Here is a 26,292-nt window from a genome sequence, read left to right as displayed (position 1 = left end):
TATATATATATATAAAATATATAGAATATACATACATATATATATATATATATATATACTCATACACTTACGTCAACACATTACATGACATCTGCATGCGTTCGATATACATATACATATATATAAATATATTATATGTATATGTATACTTGATAAAACCCTGGCTCGAAAGAATTGTTATTTAACTAATGAATTTGAATATTTTCACTCGTTGCCAATACATACATGATATATGCATACGGAGATGTATATATAAGCGAGATTTCACTTGCTAACGATATTATACACATGCCAATTGTTCCGACACTTACAAAATCAATTCTTGAATTGTTTTTCAATTCCGACCCATGTCAGCGAAGGAAGGGGCGGGAATGGGTGGGGAACGCCCGCAGCGTTGCATCGGGAATTCAATCCACCCGTTTGAAATTAGGTTACCCAATCGTATTGGCAGCGAATTGAGAATATTCAATGTGCATTGAGCCATTAACAAACGGAAGCTGATTTCGCGTGTGTATTCCGTCTCAAAAATGGAAACAAATTTACTCACCGCTCTGCACTAGCGACCCACGTATGTACAATAATACACCATTGACGGGTGTAAACGCAACGCGGAATCGCGTCAGGATTTCACAGGCGGTTTTTGAACCTTCGTATCCCCTGTGAAGTTTCGTCTCTCTTGTGTCGGATTAATTTCACCACCGATTATTCATTGGCAGAAATATGATTATACCAATGCGGTATCGCCCCGCGATCTTAAATCGAGAATCAAATATCACGGATTACATTCGACAAGGAATCAGCTTTCGCATTGTTAACGGGTTCGTTTAACGTTTAATTCCATGGCCATCGCTGTACGTTTTATTTGTAACAGCCGGGTCGCCGTGATGCGAGGTCAAGTAGTAACGGAACAGGGGCTCGGAATAGTAGGGATCCGAGTCTCGGTCGACAGGGATTCGCGCTTTGGATTCACCCTGACAAGAGCCGGCGGATGGTGAGTAGTAAATGAACATAAATTTCAAGTCTAGTTATACGGAATCGCGTAGTAAACCTGTACAAATCGGCACCTCCTGACGAGTATTCGTACTTTTTCAAACTGTCTAATCCACCTCGAAGATCATTTGTACGGTAAGCCTTTGTCTAATACCCGCGGCTTCTTATCAAACCTCGGCTAAATCCACCCACCCACCAACGAAATTTCCGCGTACCAACATATATAATATCATGTGTATACTAGAATCAGTCCAAGCTCTTAAGCTGTGCACACACGGTAATAGGATCAGAGCTGCATTGTAATGAAGGATGTCGGGGCGAGAGGGAGGAGGAGGGGAAGGGGGTGGGGGTGGGGAGAGGGACTAACGCCAGGGCTGCGTCTGTGTCGCAGAGCGGTATGGCAAGGATAATCCTTGAATGTCGGAGAAGGACGAGAAGGACGGATCTCAAGCCACATCAAAGCTCGAGCTAATGATGTCGAAAGCCTGTTAATTACTCCGCGTAACTCCGTAGCAGTGACTTGTCTCCCCGTGCGCCAACCAAATCACGTCTAAATATTCATGTTATATGCACGTGTCAGGTAGTCTGGGCTTGACAAAGGTTAGCCTTATGGTTACAGGCTAGGGTTATACACATAGCGCCTCTCTCTCGAGCTCTGCCTTTATACCGTGCGAAAGCCAATATCGATTTACGTTTCAATTAAATAGATATTCAATATCCGCGAATCAGGCGAATTAGGACCGGATCACAAACGCGGTGTATGCATGATTTGGCAATCGTCTATTCACCGTTCAGAAACGATACCCTTTATACCTTTCGATCAGGTTTGACGTCCTCGTGAACGGCGGAGGTGCCGTGACACTGCAGTTTCAACGAAGTCCTTTCAAGCCTTTGACTCGCACGGTGTTCGCCCCGTGGAATCAAATCGTTGTTCTACCTCCGGTAGCTATGACGCTCAGCGAAGAAAGCGAATCCTACAGACCGAATCAACCCCCCAGTCCTGCTGTTGGTAAGGATAAAATTGGTACTCGTGTGTTTTTTCAAAATAGAAAAGAAAAAAAATTATTTATGCCTTCGACGTGTTATTAGCCAATTTTTCTTCTCTTCGTCACCTCAACGACATTGACCAAAGAAGATTTTTCTTCCTCGGTTACTGTATAACACCGACATGGTCAACTTGTGTTGTCTTTGTTCCGTCCGTCCGTCAGTGTTGAATGTTTAAGTTTCGTTTTATTTACCGCATAAAATATAATAGGCTTCCCAGGGATCTCGATGGGCCTATTTGGCGAACGTGGACCCTGCCTGGAACACGATCATGAGATCTTACGACCGATCATCGTCGGCACGTGGATGCCGGAAAAAGTTGGCGGTTTGCCCGGAAAAAGTTTGGTATTCGCGGAAACCCAGGTAAGAGACGCTCATCTCTCGTCTGCGGTAATTTCTTCATGCCATAACGATATTACGCCATGTAATTATTTTCAATGCATCGAGTAGAGGAAAAAAAAACCTGATCACCTTTTCTAATTCCGTGTAGATTGTCCAAGAGAGCATAGCCATTCCGGGTTCAAATCTCCATCTGATGTATCAAAGCAGTCAGGCGGCCGGGTACATGTCAACGGTGAGAATGCAGCTGACAGGACCGTTCATTCCGAAATCTCTGACGCACGTCCACGTACACGTTGAAATCGAAGGTTCGCTGCACGCTAAAACGTACGAAGCAGATCCGAACCTCGAGCACACGTTTGCTTGGAATAAGCGAAACGTTTACAAACAAAAAGTGTACGGCGTAGCCCAAGCTAGAATTTCTATCGGTTACCAACACTCGAGCTGTCAATCGGTAGTTTGGGAAACGCAAACAGCAACTTTGCACGGATTTGACGTTGACATATCCGACGTTGGCGGATGGGGTCTGGACATTCATCATCATTACAACTTCCACGAAGGGATACTGCAGAAGGGAGACGGGTCAACCCTACACTTCAAACAATACCCGCGTACAGTGAAGGTTGTTATGGGCACTGGATTGCAACGAAGCTTAGTTTGCACCAACTGCAATGGTCCGGCCAAAGATGCGCGACTCCTGACCCCCGTGGCACTGACAAGCGGACCGGACGGAAGCATATACGTTGGGGACTTCAATCTTGTCCGAAGAATCACTCCGGACGGAAATGTGAACACGGTGTTGATTCTAAGGTTGGTCGTCGCGCATAGTCGAATCGATTGCCACACCGTTGTTCGATGACTAATGGGATGAAACGAATATATTTTTCAGTGCAACCCAAGTGGCGTACCAGTATTATCTCTCCGTTTCACCGGCCGACGGTCACCTCTACATCAGTGACCCGGAGAAGCACCAAATACTGAGGGCTCTGTCTCTGGAGAAAGTTGATGACCCTAGCATAAACATGGATATAGTGGTCGGAAGTGGCGAAAGATGCATTCCGGGCGACGAGGGGCACTGCGGTGACGAGGGTCCGGCCATTCACGCGAAGCTTGCACATCCCAAGGGTAAGTTTTACTCGACGTTTGATTGCCCATTCGAAGCATCTTTATCCGAAAGTCCAGATTTTCAACGCGTCAACAATGATTTTCAGGTATCGCAATTGCCGCTGACAAAACCATGTACATTGCCGATGGCACAAACATTCGAGCCGTCGATCCGCGCGGCATAATTCACACGCTTGTTGGCCACCACGGTCACCATAACCACTGGTCACCCGCACCGTGCATGGGGGCCATTCCAGCGCATCAAGCACAACTTCAGTGGCCAACGGGATTAACTCTGAGTCCCCTCGACGGATCGTTACATTTTATCGACGACCGATTGGTGCTAAAACTGACGAGTGATTTGAAAGTTCGCGTGGTAGCAGGAACACCCCTGCACTGCACGAGTAACGCGAATATCAACTCGTCGACGCCCGTTAACGGCAAAAAACCGGACGAAGTGCTCGGGTCAGTTTTGGCCGTCGCCTTCAGTCCGACCGGAGAGTTGTACATTGCCGACAGCGACTCGCACAGAGTGAATTCGATAAGGATGGTCGACTCCTCGGGGAAGATGTACCACTTTGCTGGTCAGCAACAAGAGAGACTACGAGGGCAGTGCGAGTGCAACAACACCACCCCCAGCACCAAGGTAATGGACGCCTGCACTTGTACCGACGACACGAGCAGCACCGAAACACTTTTGTCGTCGAACGCAAAGTTCCTAGCAATATCCGCTTTGGCGGTATCTCCCGACGGTGTTTTGCACGTCGCCGATCAGGGGAGCCTGCACATCCTCGCACTGCAGCCTTATCTTCCAAACCACGACGAGAGCGGAGAATTTCACATACCATTTCCACCGTCGAATGAAGTTTACGTGTTCAACCGTTACGGTCAGCACGTCGCCACCAAAGATTTGACCTCGGGAAAAACGAGATACTCGTTTCTGTACAGCAAAAATACGAGCTTCGGAAAATTATCTACCGTCACCGACAGTGCTGGCAATAAAATACAGTTTTTGAGGGATTACAGCAACGTTGTCAGTTCCATTGAAAATACTCAGGATCACAAGTCTGAACTGAAAATTTCCGGGGTCGGATTCCTCGTAAAATTATCGGAACGTGGTAGATCCGAAATCGCGCTTGACTACGACAGCTCAACTGGTCTGCTCACCAGTCGGTCTGGAGTAAGTGTCGATTAGCGTTGCACGGAAAAGCTTCAATACACTTTCCTAAAACCTGAAATAAATTCCTTTCGTTCTTCTTGCAGGGAAGCGAGACCTACATGTACTCTTACGACAACCTCGGTCGTGTGACCGACGTAATCTTACCGACCGGTGAAAAACTAAAACTCAGCTCTGGCCTATCGAAGAACGAGGGTTTGTCCGTGAAGGTGTCCTCACCTCTTCAGGCGCTCCGAAAAGGAGACAAGCAACGGTATCTCGAAATGATCATGAAGAACGATAAATTCAAGACCCTTCGAATCACCGATGGTTTGTAATCTGGTTTACTTGTTGAATAGATTTAACGTAAAGGATAAACGATATAATCATGTTAATTCCAGGAACCGAAGTGGAAGTGGCGACAGCCTTCACAAACAGCAGTCTAACGCTTTCTCTACCAGGAGGTGGATCAGTGTTGAGCGCGGCTAAAGCCAAACATCCACTACTAGAAGCCGCATTGCCAGTGGAAGCGGAAATGCTTCCAATGTGGAGCTACCAGGTAATGAACCTTGGAGAATTGACCAACACTATGACGACAGCGTACAATCTTGTCGGTGACGTGAGTCACCTCCAGCAGACGTTGAATAGAGAAATTTGGGTGAACGACACCCGGGTAATAGGGGTTGAATTCGAGCAGGCGTTCAGCCGTGAAACGTTCTACGACAAAAACCGCACCCCGCTATTGACCGTAACCTTTGACCCGGCCGGTTTGCCACTCAATTGGCAGCCCTATCACCACGGCTACAATCTCACTATATCCTACGACAATTTTAACCGTATTGAAAGTTGGAAATGGGGCGCGTCCGATGAGACATACAGCTACGACCGCCACGGACATTTGGCGGAGGTAACGAACAGCCAGGACGGTACCAAGAGGTACACGTACAACGATTACAATATGTTGTCGAAAATAACGTTGGCCAGTTCACGACGGTTCACACTTCAGTACGACGACGACGGTGGGCTACGTCACGTTACTCTGCCATCCGGTACCAAACACTCGTTCTCCTGTCAAGCTTCCCTAGGATTTTTGAGGGTAACCTACACTCCTCCCGGAAGTTCAAGGGCTTATTTACAACATTACAGCCACGACGGAAACCTCCTGCAGACTGTTTTCCCCGGGGACGGTGCTCGCATTGTCTACAGATATCACACTTCCGGTCAGATAGCCGAAATTATTCACGGAGACGGTAAGAGCGAGATAATATACACAGAGAACGGTTTACCCTCGGAAGTGATACACTCGGAAAAAGATGTCGAGTACAAATGGGACTACCAATACAACGCCGGTCTTCTGATAGAGGAAAGGATCGATTTCGGGGCAAAGACAGGGCTAAGTAACGCAAAATTCACATTCGAATACGACGACAATTTCCGACTGACAGCAGTCCAGGGAAGAATCGGAGGTCACACTCTGCCGCAGCATCTGATGGCTTACAACCCGAAAACAGGAACCCTCGAGCAGATCGGACAGTTTAAAATCGGCAAACCAAAAATGAACGAGACCACCGTGTCCGATGGTACGGCGTTATTTTCTCGCAGTACCGACGGTAGGTTTTTAGAGACCCAAGTAACCGTAACCATCCACAACATGGAAGTGTTTAGGATGGAATTTAACCACGATTCAAGAGGGCGTATAAATCAGACGAGAACTTACACTCGCAACGTGGCTGTGAATATGTTCACCAACGTAAAAAACTACACGTGGGACTACGACGGTCAATTGACGGGTGTCGAGGCCCAGGAACCCTGGGGTTTCAAGTACGACGACAACGGAAACATGCTCTCTCTAACTTACCGTGGAAATACGATTCCCATGGAGTACAACGCGATGGATAGGATAGTGAAATTCGGCGAAGGTCTCTACAAGTACGACAACAGGGGTTTGGTCGTTCAAAACGCGAGGGAAGAACGCTTCAACTACAACGCAAAGGGGCTTCTGGTTCGAGCCATGAAAAGGGGTCGTTTCGACGTGCGTTACTACTACGACCACCTCGATCGCCTTGCAACGAGAAAAGACAATTACGGAAACGTGACACAGTTCTTTTACAACAATCAACAAAGGCCTCACGAGGTCAGCCAAATATACAGCCCCCGTGACGCGAAGCTTATGTCGCTCGTCTACGACGACAGGGGGCACCTGATATACGCCCAAGTTTATCGTCACAAGTATTACATCGCGACAGATCAATGCGGCACACCTATAATGATATTCAACCAATACGGCGAAGGAATTAGAGAGATAATGAGATCGCCGTACGGACACATAGTCTACGATTCGAACCCGTATCTTTATCTGCCGGTAGATTTCTGCGGAGGATTGTTGGACCAGGTAACGATGTTCGATTGTAGTTTCGATAGAAATATTACCATTCCATTTGAATATCTGTTAACACACCGTTTTCGGGGGATTTTCGAACAGGTCACCGCTCTAGTCCACATGCCGAATGGAAAGGTTTACGATCCGTTGATCGGAAAGTGGATGTCACCCTTGTGGGAAAACGTACTGGACAGAGTAGCCACACCTACGCACCTCAACCTTTACCGATTCAACGGCAACGATCCGATCAACGTGAGGCACACGAGTCAGCAAAATCAACCCACGGGTAAGAAACATGGCTAATTTTTAATTAAAAAACGTGACGTGACATTGCAATACTCAATCACAACCCGTTCATACTTCATCGTGAATTTGACAATTTTTCCAGAGCACTTGACCTGGCTGTCTCACCTGGGATACGATCTGAAGAGTCTAGCGCCTCAGCTCTTCCCGGATGAGCTTATCGGGGGTCCGGTCGGTTCGACATTCGGCCCGAGCAGTTCTATATTCGGCAGCAAAGAAAGAGCAAGAAATTTGGGAGTGAAATCCGGTTTCCTTGCGCACATATACCAGCGGAACTCTGGAGACGCTGCGAGTTTGTCAGCGCCGCCTAGATCAGCCCTGAAGAAGGACGCCATCGAATTGGCACCAAATCGTTTGGGTGCGGCGTCGGATCCGCCATTTGGAAAGGGTATCCTAGTGTCGCGAACGTCGGACGGACAAGCAGTGGTATCCTCGGTACCAGCGGCGAACGCGATATACAAGGACGTGTTCACTTCGGTATTCAACAGGTCCTACTTCCTGCCGTTCACCTTCGTCGTTCACAGCACACAGCAGGACGCTTTGTACTTCGTCAAGGAGGAGGTGTGGAGAGCAAGCGAAGACCGGGGCCAGCTGAAACGTCTCGGGGGTCAGGTGAATACGACCTTTCACGAGAACGAGAACGGAAGCGGAAGCAGTTCGTTAATCGACGTGAAAATACACGGCGCGAGCGCTGTTGTCAACTTGAGATACGGAACGACTGCGGAAAAGGAAAAACAACGGCTTCTTCATCACGCGAAGACCACAGCCCGACGGAAGGCGTGGCACCGCGAGAGGGAAGCTCTCAGAAGCAACACACCGACGACCGTCGAATGGATGGCAACGGAACAAGAAGAGATTTTGAAAGTTGGCTACGCATCGAATTACGAAGGTGAATACATCCATGACGCGCAAATATATCCCGAGCTAGCCGAGGACCCTTACAACATTAAGTTCGTCAAAAAGGCGGTGGATCCGTCGAGTAAGAAGAGGCGCAGGAGGAGAGGGACACCGGCGTGCAAACTTTGGTGGCTCGATCATTTTTGTTGATTCGGAATGTAATTCCTATATTTAAAAGAGGTGGGAGAGAAAAAAAAGATTTTTTAAATAAAATTGAAAATTGTAAAAAAAAATTAAAAAGAAATTAAGTAAACTAAAAATTCCCCCAAATAAACCTATGTATGCAACGGACTGTCTGAAAAAAGAGCGATGAACTGTTGAAAAAAGTTAAATTGATAAAGGAACGATGAGAAAAAAAAATTAAAATAAAAAAAAAAACAAGCCGCTGTACGCTCAGCTGCGCTCTACATGCACACAGAACACTATCGAAAAGATGAATGTAATAACGAAAAAAATAAAAAAAAAAATAAAAAAAAAATTACGAGAAAAAAGTTTTCAAAAAAATTTTATACCAAAGTCTATTTGTGTATTTCAAAGATGCCAAAACACTAACATTATAATATACTTATGTATAAATATATAGGGTGTATAGTGGTAAGAGTTTTAAGAATTCCGTGGTCTATAATATGCGAAATTAAAACCAAACCTAAAAGCACTTGAAGAGAAAATGAAAAACGAAAAAAAAAAAAAAAAAAACGACACGTCGATGTAACTATACAGCAAGGAATGACTGTCTCATTTATTGTTGCCAATAAGCTTGCCGTGTCGTCGTCGATGTCAATGGTGCCGATGGATTTAATGTGAAACGAAGAAAGAAAAGGAAAAGCCAAGTCACGAAAGAAAAAAAAAAAAAATTTTATAACAACGCATAGGTACATGATCTCGGTTCGCAGCGCGATGAGACGTTAAAGGGGAAGATTTTTGTTGAAGATTGAAAAGACTAATAACGTGACGATATTTCAGGTGACATATTTCACAAACACCATAAGTATATCGATGATTGTATAAATGTTACGAGAAATTCAAACAGACGACAGCGTGAAAAAAAATAATTCATGTAAAATGGATAATAAGACAGATACTATTTGTCAAACCCGTTAACGCACCGTTTTATGAAAATTATAAAATGATAAGATGTATCATATAGATATATAGTAATAATAATAACAACAACAGCAACAGCAAAAACAATAATAATAATAATAATGATAAGGTCAAGAAAAATAATGAAAGCGACCGAATAAAGATAATGAGGGAAAGTGGGGTTGACGGGGTTAAGAAGAGATTTGACAAACAGGTCGAGATGCATTCATACAAGGTAATTAGATGAATAAGTCAAATGTTTCATGCGGCCATTTACTGTTGAGTTTGGGATGAGTGAGAGAACCTAGTCAATACATAGCTTTACATCGGCATATTATAAGCTATAAAAAAAAAAAGAAGAAGAAGAAAAAGAGCAGAGGGGAATCGTAAGAGGAAGAAAAAAAGTAATTAACGATACGAGACAACGTTTGTAATAATAATAATAATAATAGTAATAGTAATAGTAACAGTAATAGTAATAAGCTATACCTATAAAATGACGCGGCGTACTGCATATGCATATTATACATATACATATAAATATAAATACGTATACATATTGCATATATACAATATTTTACTATGGTATAATTGGTAAATGTACAGGTGTCTGCACATATATTATATAATATACGTTATACCAGAATAAATACTTTTACCGTATATACGGTATAGTATTATTATTATACGACGTAATATGGGTAAAAATAATTGAAAGCAACCACAAAACCGAAGAGCAAGAAACACAATAATTGAAGATAAGAGTGAAAGGAAAAACTGAAAAGAAATAAGTTTATAAAACCGTCAAACCGAGAGAAAATGATGACTAAATCTTGTGTGTTTAAACTCTCAACAGTGAATGGCCCCTCAAGCGACGAATAAGTCAAATCAAGATGATGATGATGATAATAATGACATTTGTTACGTCAGCAATATCCGATGTACCGTAATACTATTATAATATAGAGGTAATCTCTGAATGGACGTTGCATTATCATTAATCTAACCCTAATTAAACAAATTGATGAAAAAATAAAGAAAAGAAACTGAAAAACCCATAGGAATATTCTTAGGTGTGTGCAGGTGGGATTAAATGATAATATATATGTAACTATACGAAGTGAATTACTATTAAAGATGGTGGTGTACTATAGTGGTGCTTTCTTGGGCGGAGAACCGGTGCAATGCTTATGTAGAGTGAATGATTGTCTGCGAGAAGGAGAGAGTGAGAGAGAGGAAGAAAGGATATTAAACGAAGCTGACATATTTTTAACAATGGATGTGTTGTACCCTAGTGTTGTATAGTTTGAAAAATTTGAAGATTTGTCGAATTGCGAAAAATTTTCATAGATATACTTAACATATAATACACATTATACATAACATATACCTGAATAATAATGAAGAAATAAATTGATAAAATTTGAAGACGAAGAAGTAAAAATAAAAATAACCACCTTCACGCGAAAGAAACCTACAACGTCTAATAACGATAAAACGCGATTCGTTATACTTGTAATAGGTACATGCATCTTCGTTAAACCTATACACATATACATGTATTATACCTATACGTGTATATATATACATATATATATATATATTTGTGCTGGCCGGCTATAATCGAAATACCCACGTCGGGTATTTTTTTAATCAACTTTTGTTCGTCTCCCGCGCACTATTCATTTTCATAACCATCGCGAATTAATAAATATACAACCTATACCGCTAAATAAATGTATCCGCGTGTATACAACAATATAATCCTTGTTTCGAAAAGCCCGTCATTCGTTACATGTATGCATATCTATATGTACCCGCGATTTGAATTGACACAACTGCGTGATTAGCATCCACAATATACTTATTACAGTACATTCGTCGGTATGATTTGTTTCCTCGTACTCGAGAGGAAAAAGAATTCCCACCGTACATTCGGCATGACGTACGCGCGTACGTGCATACATACGCAATAGTATAACAAGACGACCTACTATTTCCTTGCGTAACGCATTATACCTACTAAGATTGCGTAGAAGGAGGAAACCACAACCTATTGTACAATGTCTGAATAGGTAACTGGAATAGAAATGAATTACCATTGGATGTATAAAATTACACAGTACTAGATATAACAACAACAACAACAACAACAACAACAACAACAATAATAATAATAACAATAATTAATATTTATAATATTAATAACAACAATAATAATAATATTGATGATATTGATGATAATAAGCGTAAGAATAATAAGAATAAGACTCGGAATAAGAATAAGAATAATAATAATAATAATAATAATAATAATAACATGCTTTGTAATGCATTTTGAAAATAATATTAAACGAAAAATAAAACAAAACAGGCAAAAAGAAAAGATTTGAAATAAAAGTAAAGAATGGGAAAGAAAAACAAAAGTAAAAAGCGTTCAAAGCATAAAGTATTTTTCAAATAATATCAAGTGTCAAATTATATAAACACAGCGACGCAGTGACGGTATCGTCGTCGCCCTATATAATAGTAGATGGATGGGTTATAAAATACGCCCGCTTCCAATAATAAATTAATTAATTAATTAATTAAATTTGATCATTTTTTAACTTCCATGAAGTTCGTCTTGTTTCGTGACAATTCCTTGTTTCTTGTCACACATATGTATATATACATATATATATATATGTGTATAAAATTATGAGGAAAATTAAATAAATGGGGAAGAATTTTAATTGCTAAAATTGAACTAAAGCATTTAATGAGAAAACGAAGTAAAATAAAATTACGAAAGATAAAAGGCAAAACTTACGAAGAAGAAAATTCCAATTATTCCCTAACGACGTAGAATGCGAACAGAATAGGGTGGCCTACTGTAGCTAGACCCTGATCCACGTATACTTGATTAATAAACTAATAAATAAATTATTGATTTAATTAAAAGAATATAATGTTAAGGGAGCTGAATCGGAGCGCACAGCTCGGCTACGCTATAGCTACGACCACTACCTAGGTAGATTAACGCTATTTTGCCGCTGATCTAATTGTTTACTGTCGAGTGTTGCTGTAAACCTAATGGAAAAAGAAAAAGAAAAAAAAAAAACAAAAAAGAAAAAAATAATAAATATATACCTAATAATATAATATAATATAATATAATATGATATTATATTTTATTTATATATATAATCTAACGAAACTGTATTTATTGTAAATAGTCACGATGTTTGCTATGATATAATATATCTGTAACTGAATGGTATCTGCCTGATCTGCGCCCAGCCCTGTGTCCTTCACAATTACACTATACATATACCTATAATACATTAAATCCGTATGAGTTTATACTATAAAAATAAATGATTATACGTAAATAATTAAATTTACCGATATGTCAATATATATATATATATATATATACACATATACCTGTACTAATTCACGTTGTGTATGTACAGAATACACGTAATTGATATATATATATATACCATGTAGAGAAGCAGCTACGCGAAAATCGAATACGTTTTACGCGACCGAATTCATTATTTATACACACAATTTTCATTCACCCATTGCATAATTATAACACAGGCACTTTCCGAAGATCGATGGCAATTCAGCAGCATAATTTAGCCCGTCTGCAGTTCGGTAGTAAAAAAAAAATTAATAAAATAACAAAGAGAAGAGAAGAAAAAATAATTACGTCAAAGTCAAAATTGAGAGAGAGAGAGAGAGAGAGAGAGAAATAGTAATTCGTAATATATCTTTCTCATATATTCGTATATAAGTTTTAGGCGTCACGCACGAGTATATTATTATTATTATAATATACGTTGAAAGAATTTACGTTCCATTTCGAACCTTGTATGCATACATACCGATGTGTATATACATATACGCACTAGCCACTGCCGATAGGCAGACGCAGTGTCACGACCCAACCAGCATGTCCAATGATATACTTACGATATATTATTATAAGTATGATATATTAAGTGTTTTCAGAAAATATATGATCTATATATGATAATAAATACATAACGTTTTACATTATTTGCATTTTCACTTCTGATTTTAACATACAAGTCAATCGCACCTCTGCAAATATAATTAAAGCTTACAAAGAACGTCAGACAGCCGGCGATCTGTTTAGCTTGAATCTTTTGCACACACCAACGGCCAGAAAGACACCCGCTGCCTGTTGCAAATACCAATAATAACCAAATGACTGGTGAAAAAGTTTGACGCGTGACTGAATTAGCGAACCAACACTTCGACGGTAAGTTCTTTTTCTCTACTTTGCAAATTTTTTATATTGTATACTTGCCAGTGTGATCGAGATGAACAGCGCGGACACAGCGACCGTATGGACATTCGATTTGAGTAGAATAAGTGTGCGTTTCAAACAGCCGGACTTGTAAGCCAAATCTTCGGTCATGATAAGGCACTGGAATATTTTTACCGCGTTAATTCCAGTTCGACGATAATTTTTCGCATGTAAATTCGAAATTATTCTACCTTGTCAATGGAGGAGGAGCAACAGCTCTGAGGAATTTTCATGTTATAGCGAGCCCAGTCTCGATACGATCTGATTCCGCAGCATAGCAGCTGTTAGTGGTTCAACACAAAATTGGGAGTCATTAAAATCGTGCTATTGTCTATTTTAGTCCAATATTAGCACTTGGCTGGAAGATTAAAAAAAAGAAACAAAAAAATTCATCAACTCTTCCCTGATCTTTCCGACGGAAAATCCAGAATTTTTCTCAACGTGAAACAGACATAGAAAAAGAGGAATACATATTCCCTGATGGATTTTTGCAAGAATTTTGTTGAATTTTTCGTATTTCCGAGCATCGCATCAATGGACATTTTGTTGCACGAATCCCTTACGTATCTGTGAGTGTTGTCCCAGGCTTCGGTAACCCAATCTAAAGAATGGTAGTTGACTATCGTGTTAACCATATCTTCGCGTAGCTTTCTCATGATTTTATCAAAGAATGAAAAGCTCATCACCGCGCAAACGAAGATAACGCACAAAGATATCACTTGACACGATATGTACTGTAATTACATATGATTCATTAGCAAATTGTGCAACGGAAATAATCGCAGACTCCATATAATCTGTAGATAATCATAAGACTCACGATGGTCAAAAATCTTCTCCTTTTCTTTACTATCGACAGAATACCCAGGAAAGAAATACCGGCCGTCAACAGACCGACGAAAAGTAGTATCGTTACAAAAAGTCGCTGACCGACAAGTCTGGACATTAATTTTGTGTCAGCCAGCATCCATATCGATATAATGAAGGCTGTTATACCTGAAAACTGTGATATGATCCAAGATTTAAGTACTTTCGAAATCTCCACCATGAGCAATGGGTAAATGTCTGAAACAGTGTGCATATCGGGACAAGCAATATTCTGCTGCTTACGAACGTTGCACCGTTTACGCAGAGGAACGAGAATTTGATGCATTTCTTGGGTAATCGTTTGTAAGAGAATTCGAAATTGGGTATGCCAAAGAGTTGATCCTTTTTGGAGTTCGCCGGTATAGATTCATCGCTCCCGGTAACCTCTTCCTCGACACTTTCTCCGCTCTCCGTTTCATCGTCGGTCACAACCTCTTTGCGTCTCATTATCCGTTCGATGATAGTTTCCTCATTTCCTTGGGCCAAAATAATCTGATCCCCCCCCCCACCCGCCCCGCAGAACACGCCAGGCTGTTTGTTACAATTCTAGTGAATTTACCAATGATCAAGACCGTCAATTAACCACCATTCGTTGGTACATGTGAAGTTTGCTTTCAATTTCAATCATATTTTTTTCAGTTGATTAGTGAACGATTTCACACGTTGTCGCAAATTATAGGGTGATACAGCAAAGACTATCATGACAACTTTTATAATATGACCGAATATCACGATCCGTTTTTCGGTCTTCAATATGTAAGAGACATAGGTATGTATGTTAACACGGACGAAACACAGACTCGATTAATTGGCTCGCCACTTAACGCTTGACAAGTGAGACACATTCTGTATGCGGATCAAGTGAAACTATCAGTTGCGTAACATCATGCAATGGTCAAGTGTACATCTAGTCTCGAGTATCGGACTGCAGATTTATACTCAGAATCCGAATAACAAGAAACTGCGAACACTGGATGATAAACAATAAATTAACTGATATTACGGTATTCCGGTGATCAAATATGCATTATGCATGTACTTATATATTTTTTACAAATTCACCCAAGTATGCGATTAACGCAGACTCTCGTACAGGGTAATTATCTGAAATTCAAAATACGCGTCAAAGCTAATAATAATTCGAGCTGCTCACATTATTATACTCTGATGACAGCACACGGACAGAGACCTTGGAATGGTGAAGTGTTTGTCTTTTGACTTCTCTAAAAGACGCTGAAGCTACCGGGTAGGATATTAACTACATACCGAACGCGAGGTCGCCGATCAAAATAATTTAGCAAAACTTGAAAATCTGAATTTTACCAAATTGTACAGAAAATCTTTACATGATTATACAAGTTAAACTGAGCCGAATATTATGCTACTTAAAAAAGTTTATTATGTAACCAACTGCTATCTTCGAACTCTGGCTTCAGTACAATGACTCTGAATTAAAATCTTATCATTACTGTCCACGTGATATGAGTTTATCAAATCTTTTTCTACAGACAAGATATCGGATAATCACTCACAAGAAGCAATCACTCACTGTGTTATTGTTTACATCAAAGGCATGGAAGAGAAGAAATTATTTTAACTCTATGGCGCAGTATTTATTGCAATGAATTACGCAAGGTGATTTTTTTTTTGCATACATATACAGCGTGGTTTGTAGGTTTCTTTTTTAACTATTCTACCAACCGGTTCTCATCTTGTAACCATAAAATAAAAACAATAAACAAGAAAATTAAAACAAGTTTCGCGGCAGTTCAACCGTGAAATCTCTTTCACTGAATTAAACATCTCTCGTCATATACAGCACAATTCAACAAATCCATATTTTCTGCAAAATCAACAAACTGCCGGTTTCCTCGATTCCAAATCCAACCAAAATCCATGCTCGGCCGCCATGGCTGGGGTTTTTCTGTTGAGGACTAGAGGAACGTGGGTTTTGGAACCGACGCGAATGTGGAATTTCCTTAAAAGACAGCAAAGCACGATCTTGGTCTCCATCAGGGCGAACCTGTTTCCGGGACAGATTCTGGGACCGACGCCGAATGGCATGTAAGCAAAAGGATTGATGCTTCCCTTGTTTTCCGGACTGAATCTCTCCGGGTCGAACTTCTCAGGGTCCGGGAAATATTGAGGGTCATGGTGAAGGGCGTATATCGGAATCCAGACTCGAGTCCCGGGCTTGACGATTACCGGTTTGCCATTCTCATTCGGCGGCGGCAACTCAAATTCAAGGTCGCTTAAACGGTCAGTGAATACAGCAGGCGGATAGTAGCGCAACGTTTCGTTCAAGACCATATCGAGGTACTTGAGTTGGCTGACTTTGTCGTAAGAGAGTTTGCCACCCTCCTCTTCGAACGCGGCGTCGATCTCGGCGATCAGTTTATCCTGAATATCGGAATGAACGGCCAGCTGGTGACAGGTGAAGGACATCAGTGTCGAAGCGGTGTCGAAACCGGCGAAGAAGAAAATGAACGCCTGCGCTGTAATTTCGTCGATGGAGAGTTTTTCGTCTCCCTGTTTATGCTTGGCCTGCATCAGTAGATGAATCAGATCCGGTCTGACAATTCCATCCTTAATTCTCGTGGATATCGTGTCCTCGACTATATTGCGGAAAAATGTTGCCACTTTGTGCGAGACGAAGGTCTGTCTCAATAACCTCATCAGTGTGGGACTCCAGGAGAACAGGAACATCTTAACAGCCCGCAGGCCGCTAAAGTCTGTGGCGTCTTTGCCCATGAGGTAAAACTCGTTCTCCTGATTCTCTAAAGAATTAACGCTAATGCCAAATGCGGCCGTGGCAATCACGTCGTTCGTATATCTCGTGAAGAGACCCTTCATTTCAACGGTAAACGGGCGGGGCTGTTTTTCTAAATAATCCGTAAAGTCGTCCGCGCATTTTGATATCAGCTCGAACATCACGCGCATTTTACTGGATGTGAACGTCGGGCTAACTATGGACCTCATCTCCTTCCAACGTTCCCCTGTCATGGAGAACAAATTGCCACCGAGAAGAGGATCCATCGACGAGTCCACGAAGGGTTTGTGATTGGGAAAGTGATCAAAGTTTTTAACGGTAACCGATTTTATCAGTTCGGTATCTCGCAAAACGTAGACGGGATTTGTGAATTCAAATGCACCGGAGTACTGGGCATTCGGAAATTCTTCGTATAAATCCTTGATGAATTTAGCGAAGGATTTTCTCTTCAGCACCATCGGCAGCATGTTGCCAAATATGAATACTGGCTTGCTGTACGGCACATTAAAACTCTTGTAATACCAAAGTACTGTAAAGTTCCTCCATAGATGCGTCCCCAAAAATATACCAAGTAAGCCAAGGACAGCCAAGGCCGCCGACCACAAGCTATTCCACTCCTCTTTCATCGTGGAACACGATATTGTTTCCCCTCACGTAAAAAAAAAATCTCTCACTGTGTGTTGTACTAAATTGTTTATAAGAACAACGTCAGCGTCACTTTCGATCGACCTTCCACTCGCTAAAATTTTCTAATTCTACTTCTGATCAAATCTGTCCAAGAAGAAAGGATTCTTTTTCAATACTCTGAAGATGGAAATCGACCTAAAGCGCACCAAACTGGATGTAAAATTGCACGAAATCTTCCGCCTGCTTTCGAATATCTCGCTAAGAACGATTCCGCGCTGACTGAATCAGTCGTAGCTTTGCTCAGACGTTTTATATCTCCGCTTCAAACTATACTTTCGCCATTTACGCCGCGGATTGCTTCATCATATTCATGTAACGACACGGACCGCTTGTATGTACGACGACACATGGAGTGGCTACTGCAAACCGTATCTGATTATACGTGCACTCGTGATTGTTATTAATCTTCACATGCAAGCGTTCCAAACCAAACGTATACCGGCGCAATACAATTTCCGAAATCAAACGGTATCAATCATCCAATTAGCAGAAAATACGCATCATTCGTGAAAGAGATGTAAGAAAGAAACAAGGATACATGTATAGATTATAAATTTTTGCACAAAATGCTAGGAATAAACGACGTCGATAAGACAGAAAAGCCTATTAATTTCAATGTCAACAGTTATCGAATTTTGAAATTAAAGTATTAGGTGATGAGTAAAGGTACGGATGAAAATCACAGCGTTAAGAATAAGATGAGGTGCGATTTTACGTTACATCCATTCATTTCGAACAATATTGACCGGCAAAATCTGTCTTCACCGACAGAGTAAAATATCACTGCCTTTGGCCATTATCGAAGACCACGCAGTACTGAAGTAAAAATAATGCAGTGAACGCAACTCTACAGGCAATGCCGAGAACACTACCCAAAAACGTTTTCTGTTTCCTAATAATCACAATAATATAGTTTGCTATAGCAACCTCTTAAGCTGCCGTAAAATCTTATCGTATTACCCGATTCGTATGTCGGATACGAAATCGTTCATCCATGCTCTGAGAAAATGAGTGTGGCGCGGGGACATGAGGACTGGCGATCATGCACATCGAAAAGATAAACAAGATCGTATGTGACTCACCCGTCGCCCAGCGCCTGAACAGCATCAGCTTACTTTGCTCCGACGTATTTGCAGCTGCACCGGGTTGTCGTCAAGGCGTTGATTTCTGACTGCGTTGTTGACTGCATTTTAATTCAATATTTCACTATCGGAGTCACTCTGCGAAAATAATTACCCGAAAGTTATGATGGTGGATTTCAAAAAACAGCGGTTTACATCACAGCAAATTCAATCAAGACAAACTTTCGAAATAACAAGTCGGAACAAAAATGTAGATACACTATGCTGGCAAAATGCAAACAGAGGAAGAGAAATAATGAAACGAATTGTCGTACCGGTGACAATATTCGCGTATGAATATCAAAGTGACCAGCACGCAGCTACACAGCATTCCGAATGTAAACAAAAACAAATGCCTACACAAGGAAAACCGAATCGCGAACGCAATTTGTTTGATGACGTCGCGAACGTTTGTTGCGGCAGAAATCGTACTTTATATGCTCTGCATCGAATGTGTAACCGGTATTTACGTGCACTTGCAACGATTAGGCCAACTTGGCGTGATAATATTCAATTATTTAATGTGTTAGACGTACCCCAAAATTAAATCCGCGGCGACCGAGACGCTACGTCCGAACTTCACGACGTTCGAACCTCGTATCTAGAGTTGCAAAATGGCCGCCGGTTCGGTCGTGCTCGGATTGACTCGGAGTTGTTCGGGTGACTTCGCGCACACATTCTTAACCGCGGTATTTTGAACGGAGACCGCGGTATTTGTTCGATGGTATCTACACTACATGCACTTTCGTTACACTTTTGTACTACAATTGTTATATTGGCAGAAATATATAAGTTCAGAAGTAATCGAATCGAATATTTCGTCGGAAATTTTGTAAAATTTCATCCACTTCCGTAACTGAAGAGATAATATTTAAATAATGTTGTCGTTTGGTTATTGCCGATTTGGATAAATCTTTTTTTCTGATATTTAAAGAAAAAATTAATCGTGTCATCAATTTTTAAACATTTGATCTGTAAAATACATGTTTTATATCCAGAGCCATCTAACCCAGTTTCTCTGAATGCGTTCGTACACAATTTTAAAAGAGCTCGTCGTCTACAGTCACGCGTATCCAGAGTCAAGCAGAAAACAGAAAACACATCATAACCTTAAAAAATTTATCTGCTTCTTGATACACTGTTCTCCCACAACATAACATAACCTCTCTTATTCCCTTACAGATGGAATCACTTGTCATTGGGTTATCGATAATAGTGGCCTAGTAAAATATAACTACTAGTAACTATTGGTCGTTCAGATATTCATTTTAAGTGTATTTGACTAATAGTCTACAATGAATCCTGCTGTGAAAAATCTGCGAAAGCAGCGAAGAGCACAGCACCGACTCGCTAGGGATATGAATATCAAATGCAGCGATGAACCTACGCAGGTCAGTGTTATAATAATTTACAATAACGAGACAAATATCATAACGCATCAGGATTCACGATCTTAGCTATGTAGTGGTTTACTCAATGTAAGAATTCATTTTCAGTGCCTAATGATTTGCAATGCCGGACTGGTTACGGGATTGCGAAGAGAGGATGTGGATAGCATCATAAATGAATTGGTACCATCGTATAATTTAATCATGCCAGTCGGTAAATCGTATTGTTTTTTGAAACTGCGTACTAAGGAACATGCTCAGATTGTATTCGACGCTTTACATGGCAAATTGAAATTTCAGGACAAGAATACCCCATTGTATTTGTCCTTTACTGAAACTGGTATGGATCAAATCAAATTCTTTTGATGGTTTCTTCTTACTTCTTTGTTCATACATTCGAATGACGATCATTGGTATGAGTAATATAGAAAACATTCATGCCATAAGCTGCAATTCAACTCAACAGAAATGAAATAGATCTAGATTCAGAGTATCTAGTATTTGTGTATAATTGAAAAGATTATACTTTGCAGTTCCAAGTGCAGATGACGATTTGTGGAATAAACCTCTCCCACCAGGGTTGAGATTAATAGAAGAATTTATAACTTTGGAGGAAGAAGATTTCCTTTTGAAATTTCTCGACTGGACAGAAACAGGTAAGTTTCAAATATCAGTTTCAACCTCATATCTCAGATATTAAAATATTGTAATGAAATAGAATTCATCCCATAAATTACTTCGATTATTTATAACATTTTACTGAAAACAGTTTCTAGAATACTCAAACTCTGATTCTTATACTCATGTACGTTGTTCTAGGGACAAATCCCTCTGAACTGAAGCACAGACAAGTCAAGCATTTTGGATACGAGTTTCGATATGACACTAACAAAGTGGACCCTGACAATCCAATAGCTCCTATTCCAGAATCGTACAAATTTCTGCTAACTCGCTTCAAGGAACACCAATGTGGAAACTATGATTATGATCAGCTTACAATCAACCGTTACTTACCAGGCCAAGGCAAGTTCCTGTTATTCCTTTTCAAAGATGAGTCTCGCGACTGTGCAAGGAATAAATGTTACTGGTTTTATTACAGGTATTCCCCCTCATATAGATACACATAGTCCGTTCGAAGATACTATTCTTTCCTTGTCTTTGGGTTCCCCTTGTGTGATGGAATTTAAACGTGGGGAGGAGCGAAGATTGGTATTTCTTTCATCCAGATCGCTACTGGTTATGTCAGGGGAAGCACGATACGCATGGATCCACGGAATTGTACCAAGACACAACGACGTTATCAGAAACAAAGACGGAATAACGGTTTTGCAAAGGTCAACGCGTACCTCTTTCACATTTCGGAAACTCCACAGTGGTGACTGCAGATGTAGTTTCGAAAAATATTGCGACTCTCGAAAAAATTATTCCTCGACTATTATCAATAATAACTTAGCCTCTGATATAGAGAATACGTACGTTCATAAGGTAAAGTTTACATCGAGTGCTCACTTTTACACCATATACATACCCATCTTTAAACCTCTCCTATTTTCCATTATTTTTATTCTAGGTTTACGAACAGATATCAGACCATTTCAGTGAAACGCGACACAAACCCTGGCCTAATGTAACAAAATTTATTGAATCACTGGATAAAGGAGGATTGCTCTTGGATGTTGGATGTGGGAATGGAAAATATCTCCACGGAAGACCAGATATCTTTAAGGCAAGCCTCTTCTAATTGGCGTAAAGAAAATTACGCTATTATTTCACAATCTTGTGACTATTCCACATTTACCATATCCGATTATGCTTGTAGTAAACCAAAGCAGATATCTTCGTTTCATTTTAATATCTTCAACTTCAGGTGGGTTGTGACCGCAGTTTTGGATTGACTGATGTTTGCCATGGTAGAGGATTCGAAGTATTACTGGCAGATTGTTTGCATATTCCATATAAAAACGATTCCTTGGATGCTGTGATCAGTATAGCGGTTATTCACCATCTTTCCACAATCGACAGAAGAAAACAAGCCATTTCCGAAATAACACGAGTGTTAAAACCCGGAGGTCATTGTTTAATCTATGTTTGGGCAAAGGAACAAAAAAAGAATTCCGTAGCATCCACCTACTTGAAAAGTCGCACAAATGAACATGACAAGCTTTTGAATGATTTGGGGGAAACTGTGACTATCGAAGGAGGCGCAATTCTTCCTGTCCACGAAAACCGTACGGAATTCACACATTCAGATATGCTCGTTCCGTGGAAACGAAAAGGTGGTGGTAATTTCCTTAGATTCTACCACGTATTTGAAGAAGGCGAATTGTCCAGTTTGTGTTCAGAATTGCACAACGTTTTAATTACGAATACTTATTACGATCAAGGCAATTGGTGTATAATTCTAGAAAAAGTAAAAAGCTAACCAGCAATCAATTTTTCTGGAATCTATGAAAACTTGAACATGTAAACTAGAGAAATTCTGCTCAAAGTGCACAGTAATAAAATCAAATATTATTTATCAGTGAAAAATGTATGATTTTCTTCATTATTGTTTCAGAATTTTTGTTTTTGTGTCTGCAAAACTTGACTGCCATCAATTATTGTTCTGTAATTCTCACAATAGCTGAAAAGTTTTAATAAAATGTATTTCAATATCATACTGGCTAGGATGAACAATGGTAATTAAAAATTTCAATTCCGAAAATATTACAACAAAAATGATTAATACATTATTCGTACATACCCGTTCGTGCTGATTGCCGAGGAAAGTAGACTGTTCATTTACTGCCATTTCTTTGTACCTAGATCGCGTTTCGGTGTCAAAATTGTTCCACATTTTTGTCAATTCTTTCATGATATCATTCCTCTCCCATTGCGGATGCTCTGAACTGATTTTGTGCCGTTCAATATTGCAAAAGTAAAAGAATCCTAGCCTGCAATATAGTCAAATCCATGATTAATATTCTGGAAATGTATCTTCAGAGTTAGATAAGAATATAAATGTAACATTGACAATGAGTATTATAATCATTGTTAAAACGTAAGATCGTGTACCAGGTTGTGTCGGGTTCACCCTCATCTTCAATATCCGAATATATTTCTTCATCATCCTCCTCCGTCACATTTTCGTCTCTACCTTCTTCCTGCGGGACAGAAGTTTCTTTCTTTTCCTCCATCACCAAAGTCCAGAAGCCCGTGACTGTGTATTCGAATAACTGATATTTCAATTGAGTAAGTAAGTAACATGAATTTATACCTATTTCACTTCTCTATCCACTATTAAATCAAAGATTAAAACTTGCCCAAAGCTACGAAGATTAATTAATTAATAACGTTCTACCGCACGGTGTTGGTAGCGAAAATTTTACCAAATAAAGATAAGATAACTATCCTACCTATCCGCATCACGCCTTGGTGCTGCGATCAATCAACTACGTTTACGAGGGCAGAGTTTTCATATATTCCCGTAACGTGTCAGGAAAAAACAGGGTAAAAAAATTTGATCCGTTTAAATGTATGTTTCTGCTTAGTTTTATCTTAATGATTTGTCTCGTGGGCACGTAATCATATCAGCAGTCTTGTGTCTCTTTCGCATTCCCATACTGTTGTCTAGCTCTGTCTCTTTCGCACTCTTAATTGTCAGCACTGACCATCAATCATTAACGGAATGTGGCCTAAGCAATACTTTCCTATCGTTTCTATCGCAGTCTCATTGTCAGTAACCAAGATTTTATTCAATGCAGAACTCAATTAAACCAGGAAGATCTCAATCACAAATTACGCCCAACAGAATAAACTGAGGGTATTTATACTACGGTTGAGTAGTAGAAATGCGTAAATACTCCAGGCTTCGAGTATAGCGAAATCAATTATGTGAATGACATTGACCATTGGGAGCTTAGAGAATTAGATACAAAAGCATTGAATTTCTATTAATACAGCATGAATGGCACAAGGAAATGAATGAATGTGGAAACGCATGCAAATCCATTAGAATTCAACGAATATCTTTAGACATTCTTAGCGTTCGAGGTGCTGAAATTCGATATTATTCAGCAGTGACGAAAAACAAGAATCAAGTGCATCAATAGTGCTTACAACGTTTCTAACTATGATCGTCGACCAAAATTGAACCCTCCGTAATTTTATCGTGTAATGCCGACAACTCGATATCTCTCAGTCGTCTCAGTCAGCCAGCCGGCACGAAGCAACCATTTTGTTACGCTTCGTCGATCTTTCGGATCGCGTCAATAATTGCCACTTTTCTCTGCCTCGCATATATTTTGATAAAATCAGTAGATGCCCGCGTGGGTGGTGGATGTCGATACGAGCCGAGATGCGAAATCTGGTTATCCCGAAGAATAATTTTACAAACTCTACGAATCAATTGAGGCCGGCCCTCGCCCTACAAGCTAAACAGTTTCACGTCATTTTTTTCAGTATGTATAGAGGAGAATAGTAAAAATTTACCTCCTTATCGCTTGAACCGATGTTTTATATCGAGCAAAGCTCACCGAATACCCAAAAACGTTTCAACAACGTGAAGTTAGCTGTTGAAGTGACCTCGTCAGTTTACATGAATCTCACAATCGTAATGTTCTTACACCTACTTCGCATACTGACCAAGTCTCAATACATTGATTTCACTAGTTTTAGCGACTCTCGAAACAAAATATACTCCATGTATTTTTCCTATTGCTCTGCTATTGCGCACAATAATTCGTAGCTTAGTTCTTGTAACGGCACAATACTTCAGAGACGGATGAAGCAAGGGCAAGTTTGGCTACGAATTAATCTACCAACAATATAAGTCTAATACGAGTACAGATTATTTTACATATTTTTTGAAAAGTTTATTTATCCCTAAGAGATATACAAAACAAACATTTTCCTTTGTAACTATTACAATTCCCTAAAATAACACAGAGAATTCATCTGTCATGAGTTTCAATATTTGTTTTTATTATTATCTCCATCAAATGGATGTATTTATTTTTATTTTATTTTTTTGACTTTTACCATTTTTTTTTCGTATCAGTACAATTCATTTTTAACCAGCTATGTTAAAATTATGCACATCTGCAAATCAGTATTAAAATATTACAATTTCATATTTTACAGTATTCGTCCTCTAGCTCCCTCTAAAACAGGTTTTCCTCTTTTTGTCGGTTTTCTTTCATGTAATAATACAATTATTAATTGTGTGACAGTGTGCAGGGGAGAATGAAGAGTTACGTTGTGTAAATGGCGGCTAAAACTGCGGCTGAGCCAAGAAGTCAAGGTGCGAAGTTTAATTACTCAGTCTGTTGCGGTCGCAATACTGTGAAAACAAAAGATTGATTTCTTTCTTGCCACTGTGCAGATAACATTTTTTTAAACGATCGGCGTCACACTTTTTTAACGCACAATTATAGTCAAATAAATGGCCAAGGGTCACAAGGTTCTTCAGCTCTTGTTCATCACGTACACGTTCGGTACGATACAACAGCAATATATGCCCTGTTTAGTTTTAGCTCAAATCTCAATAATTGGGATCTGTACATAGTAGGATCTAGGAATGTTAACTTTACGAGAAAACCATAATAATTTATTATAATACAGCCTCCTGTACACCATGTGACTCAAGGCAGTACAAAACAACACACTATGTACCTCGCTTTCTCTAACGTATTGTAATTACACGCACGAAAATGATTTAGAAAAGAAAAAAAAAAAATTTGTATGTAAGGAGAAAAAAAAAAAAAGAAATAGAAAATAAATGAACGAACGAACGTCGAAAACGATAATAATAGTAGTGGTAATTAATATTTATAATGTAAACTTGGTTTTGTTTTAT

The 26,292-nt window shown here is 40.0% G+C and overlaps 6 protein-coding genes across 22 annotated transcripts in view; 2 read left to right on the top strand and 4 right to left on the bottom strand.

Annotated features, from left to right (window-relative positions):
• The window catches only part of LOC107221027 (teneurin-a), a 504,979-nt gene extending 495,270 nt beyond the window's left edge, over positions 1–9,709 (top strand). For 6 of the 7 annotated variants that reach the window (XM_046742588.1, XM_046742591.1, XM_046742587.1 and 3 more), the window contains 10 exons: positions 872–991; positions 1,815–1,999; positions 2,246–2,397; positions 2,525–3,183; positions 3,263–3,498; positions 3,585–4,657; positions 4,741–4,963; positions 5,035–7,025; positions 7,116–7,299; positions 7,402–9,709. In XM_046742588.1, coding sequence (XP_046598544.1) covers positions 872–991; positions 1,815–1,999; positions 2,246–2,397; positions 2,525–3,183; positions 3,263–3,498; positions 3,585–4,657; positions 4,741–4,963; positions 5,035–7,025; positions 7,116–7,299; positions 7,402–8,363 — 5,785 coding nt within the window. In that variant the 3' untranslated portion in view covers positions 8,364–9,709. The remainder of the gene's footprint in view (positions 1–871; positions 992–1,814; positions 2,000–2,245; positions 2,398–2,524; positions 3,184–3,262; positions 3,499–3,584; positions 4,658–4,740; positions 4,964–5,034; positions 7,026–7,115; positions 7,300–7,401) is intronic. The other variant, XM_046742590.1, reaches the window with a different exon arrangement.
• The window catches only part of LOC124294944, a 209,850-nt gene extending 190,113 nt beyond the window's left edge, over positions 1–19,737 (bottom strand). The window contains exons 1-2 of one of the 6 annotated variants that reach the window (XR_006904841.1): positions 19,605–19,737; positions 19,030–19,167 (exon numbers count right to left, since the gene is read on the bottom strand). The gene's annotated coding sequence lies outside the window, so the exon portion shown is untranslated. The remainder of the gene's footprint in view (positions 1–19,029; positions 19,168–19,604) is intronic. The other 5 variants (XR_006904842.1, XR_006904840.1, XR_006904844.1 and 2 more) reach the window with 5 other exon arrangements.
• Positions 12,477–14,968, bottom strand: LOC107221029. The gene is made up of 2 exons (XM_046742609.1): positions 14,734–14,968; positions 12,477–14,626 (listed from the first exon to the last, which is right to left on the bottom strand). The coding sequence occupies exons 1-2, from the start codon at positions 14,935–14,937 to the stop codon at positions 14,378–14,380; spliced, it is 453 nt and encodes a 150-aa protein (XP_046598565.1). The 5' UTR covers positions 14,938–14,968; the 3' UTR covers positions 12,477–14,377.
• LOC107221028 (cytochrome P450 9e2) lies at positions 16,082–18,172 on the bottom strand. The gene has a single exon (XM_015659866.2). The coding sequence runs from the start codon at positions 17,884–17,886 to the stop codon at positions 16,342–16,344; it is 1,545 nt and encodes a 514-aa protein (XP_015515352.2). The 5' UTR covers positions 17,887–18,172; the 3' UTR covers positions 16,082–16,341.
• Positions 19,738–20,063: 326 nt separating the features above from the next.
• On the top strand, positions 20,064–22,878 carry LOC107221019 (alkylated DNA repair protein alkB homolog 8). Its single transcript, XM_015659857.2, has 7 exons — positions 20,064–20,459; positions 20,565–20,796; positions 20,990–21,112; positions 21,276–21,479; positions 21,556–21,941; positions 22,027–22,182; positions 22,324–22,878. Exons 1-7 carry the CDS (start codon positions 20,364–20,366, stop codon positions 22,876–22,878), a joined length of 1,752 nt encoding a protein of 583 aa, XP_015515343.2. The 5' UTR covers positions 20,064–20,363.
• A 92-nt stretch (positions 22,879–22,970) lies between these two features.
• On the bottom strand, positions 22,971–25,289 carry LOC107221026 (high mobility group protein DSP1). Of its 6 annotated transcripts, none has more exons than XM_046742606.1 (4): positions 24,927–25,289; positions 23,511–23,671; positions 23,200–23,389; positions 22,971–23,079 (listed from the first exon to the last, which is right to left on the bottom strand). In XM_046742606.1, exons 2-4 carry the CDS (start codon positions 23,630–23,632, stop codon positions 23,071–23,073), a joined length of 321 nt encoding a protein of 106 aa, XP_046598562.1. In that variant the 5' UTR covers positions 23,633–23,671; positions 24,927–25,289; the 3' UTR covers positions 22,971–23,070. The 6 variants fall into 6 exon arrangements, with proteins under 6 accessions (XP_046598562.1, XP_046598563.1, XP_015515350.1 ...); XM_046742607.1 differs by having other exon boundaries at positions 23,511–23,655; XM_015659864.2 differs by lacking the exon at positions 24,927–25,289 and adding an exon at positions 24,555–24,869.
• Between the last annotated feature and the right edge of the window lie 1,003 nt (positions 25,290–26,292).

Source organism: Neodiprion lecontei, chromosome 6 (assembly GCF_021901455.1).
Source record: "Neodiprion lecontei isolate iyNeoLeco1 chromosome 6, iyNeoLeco1.1, whole genome shotgun sequence".
Lineage (NCBI taxonomy): Eukaryota > Metazoa > Arthropoda > Insecta > Hymenoptera > Diprionidae > Neodiprion > Neodiprion lecontei.
The sequence above is the reverse complement of the archived record's forward strand: the minus strand, read 5'-3'. Positions and strand labels throughout refer to the sequence as shown.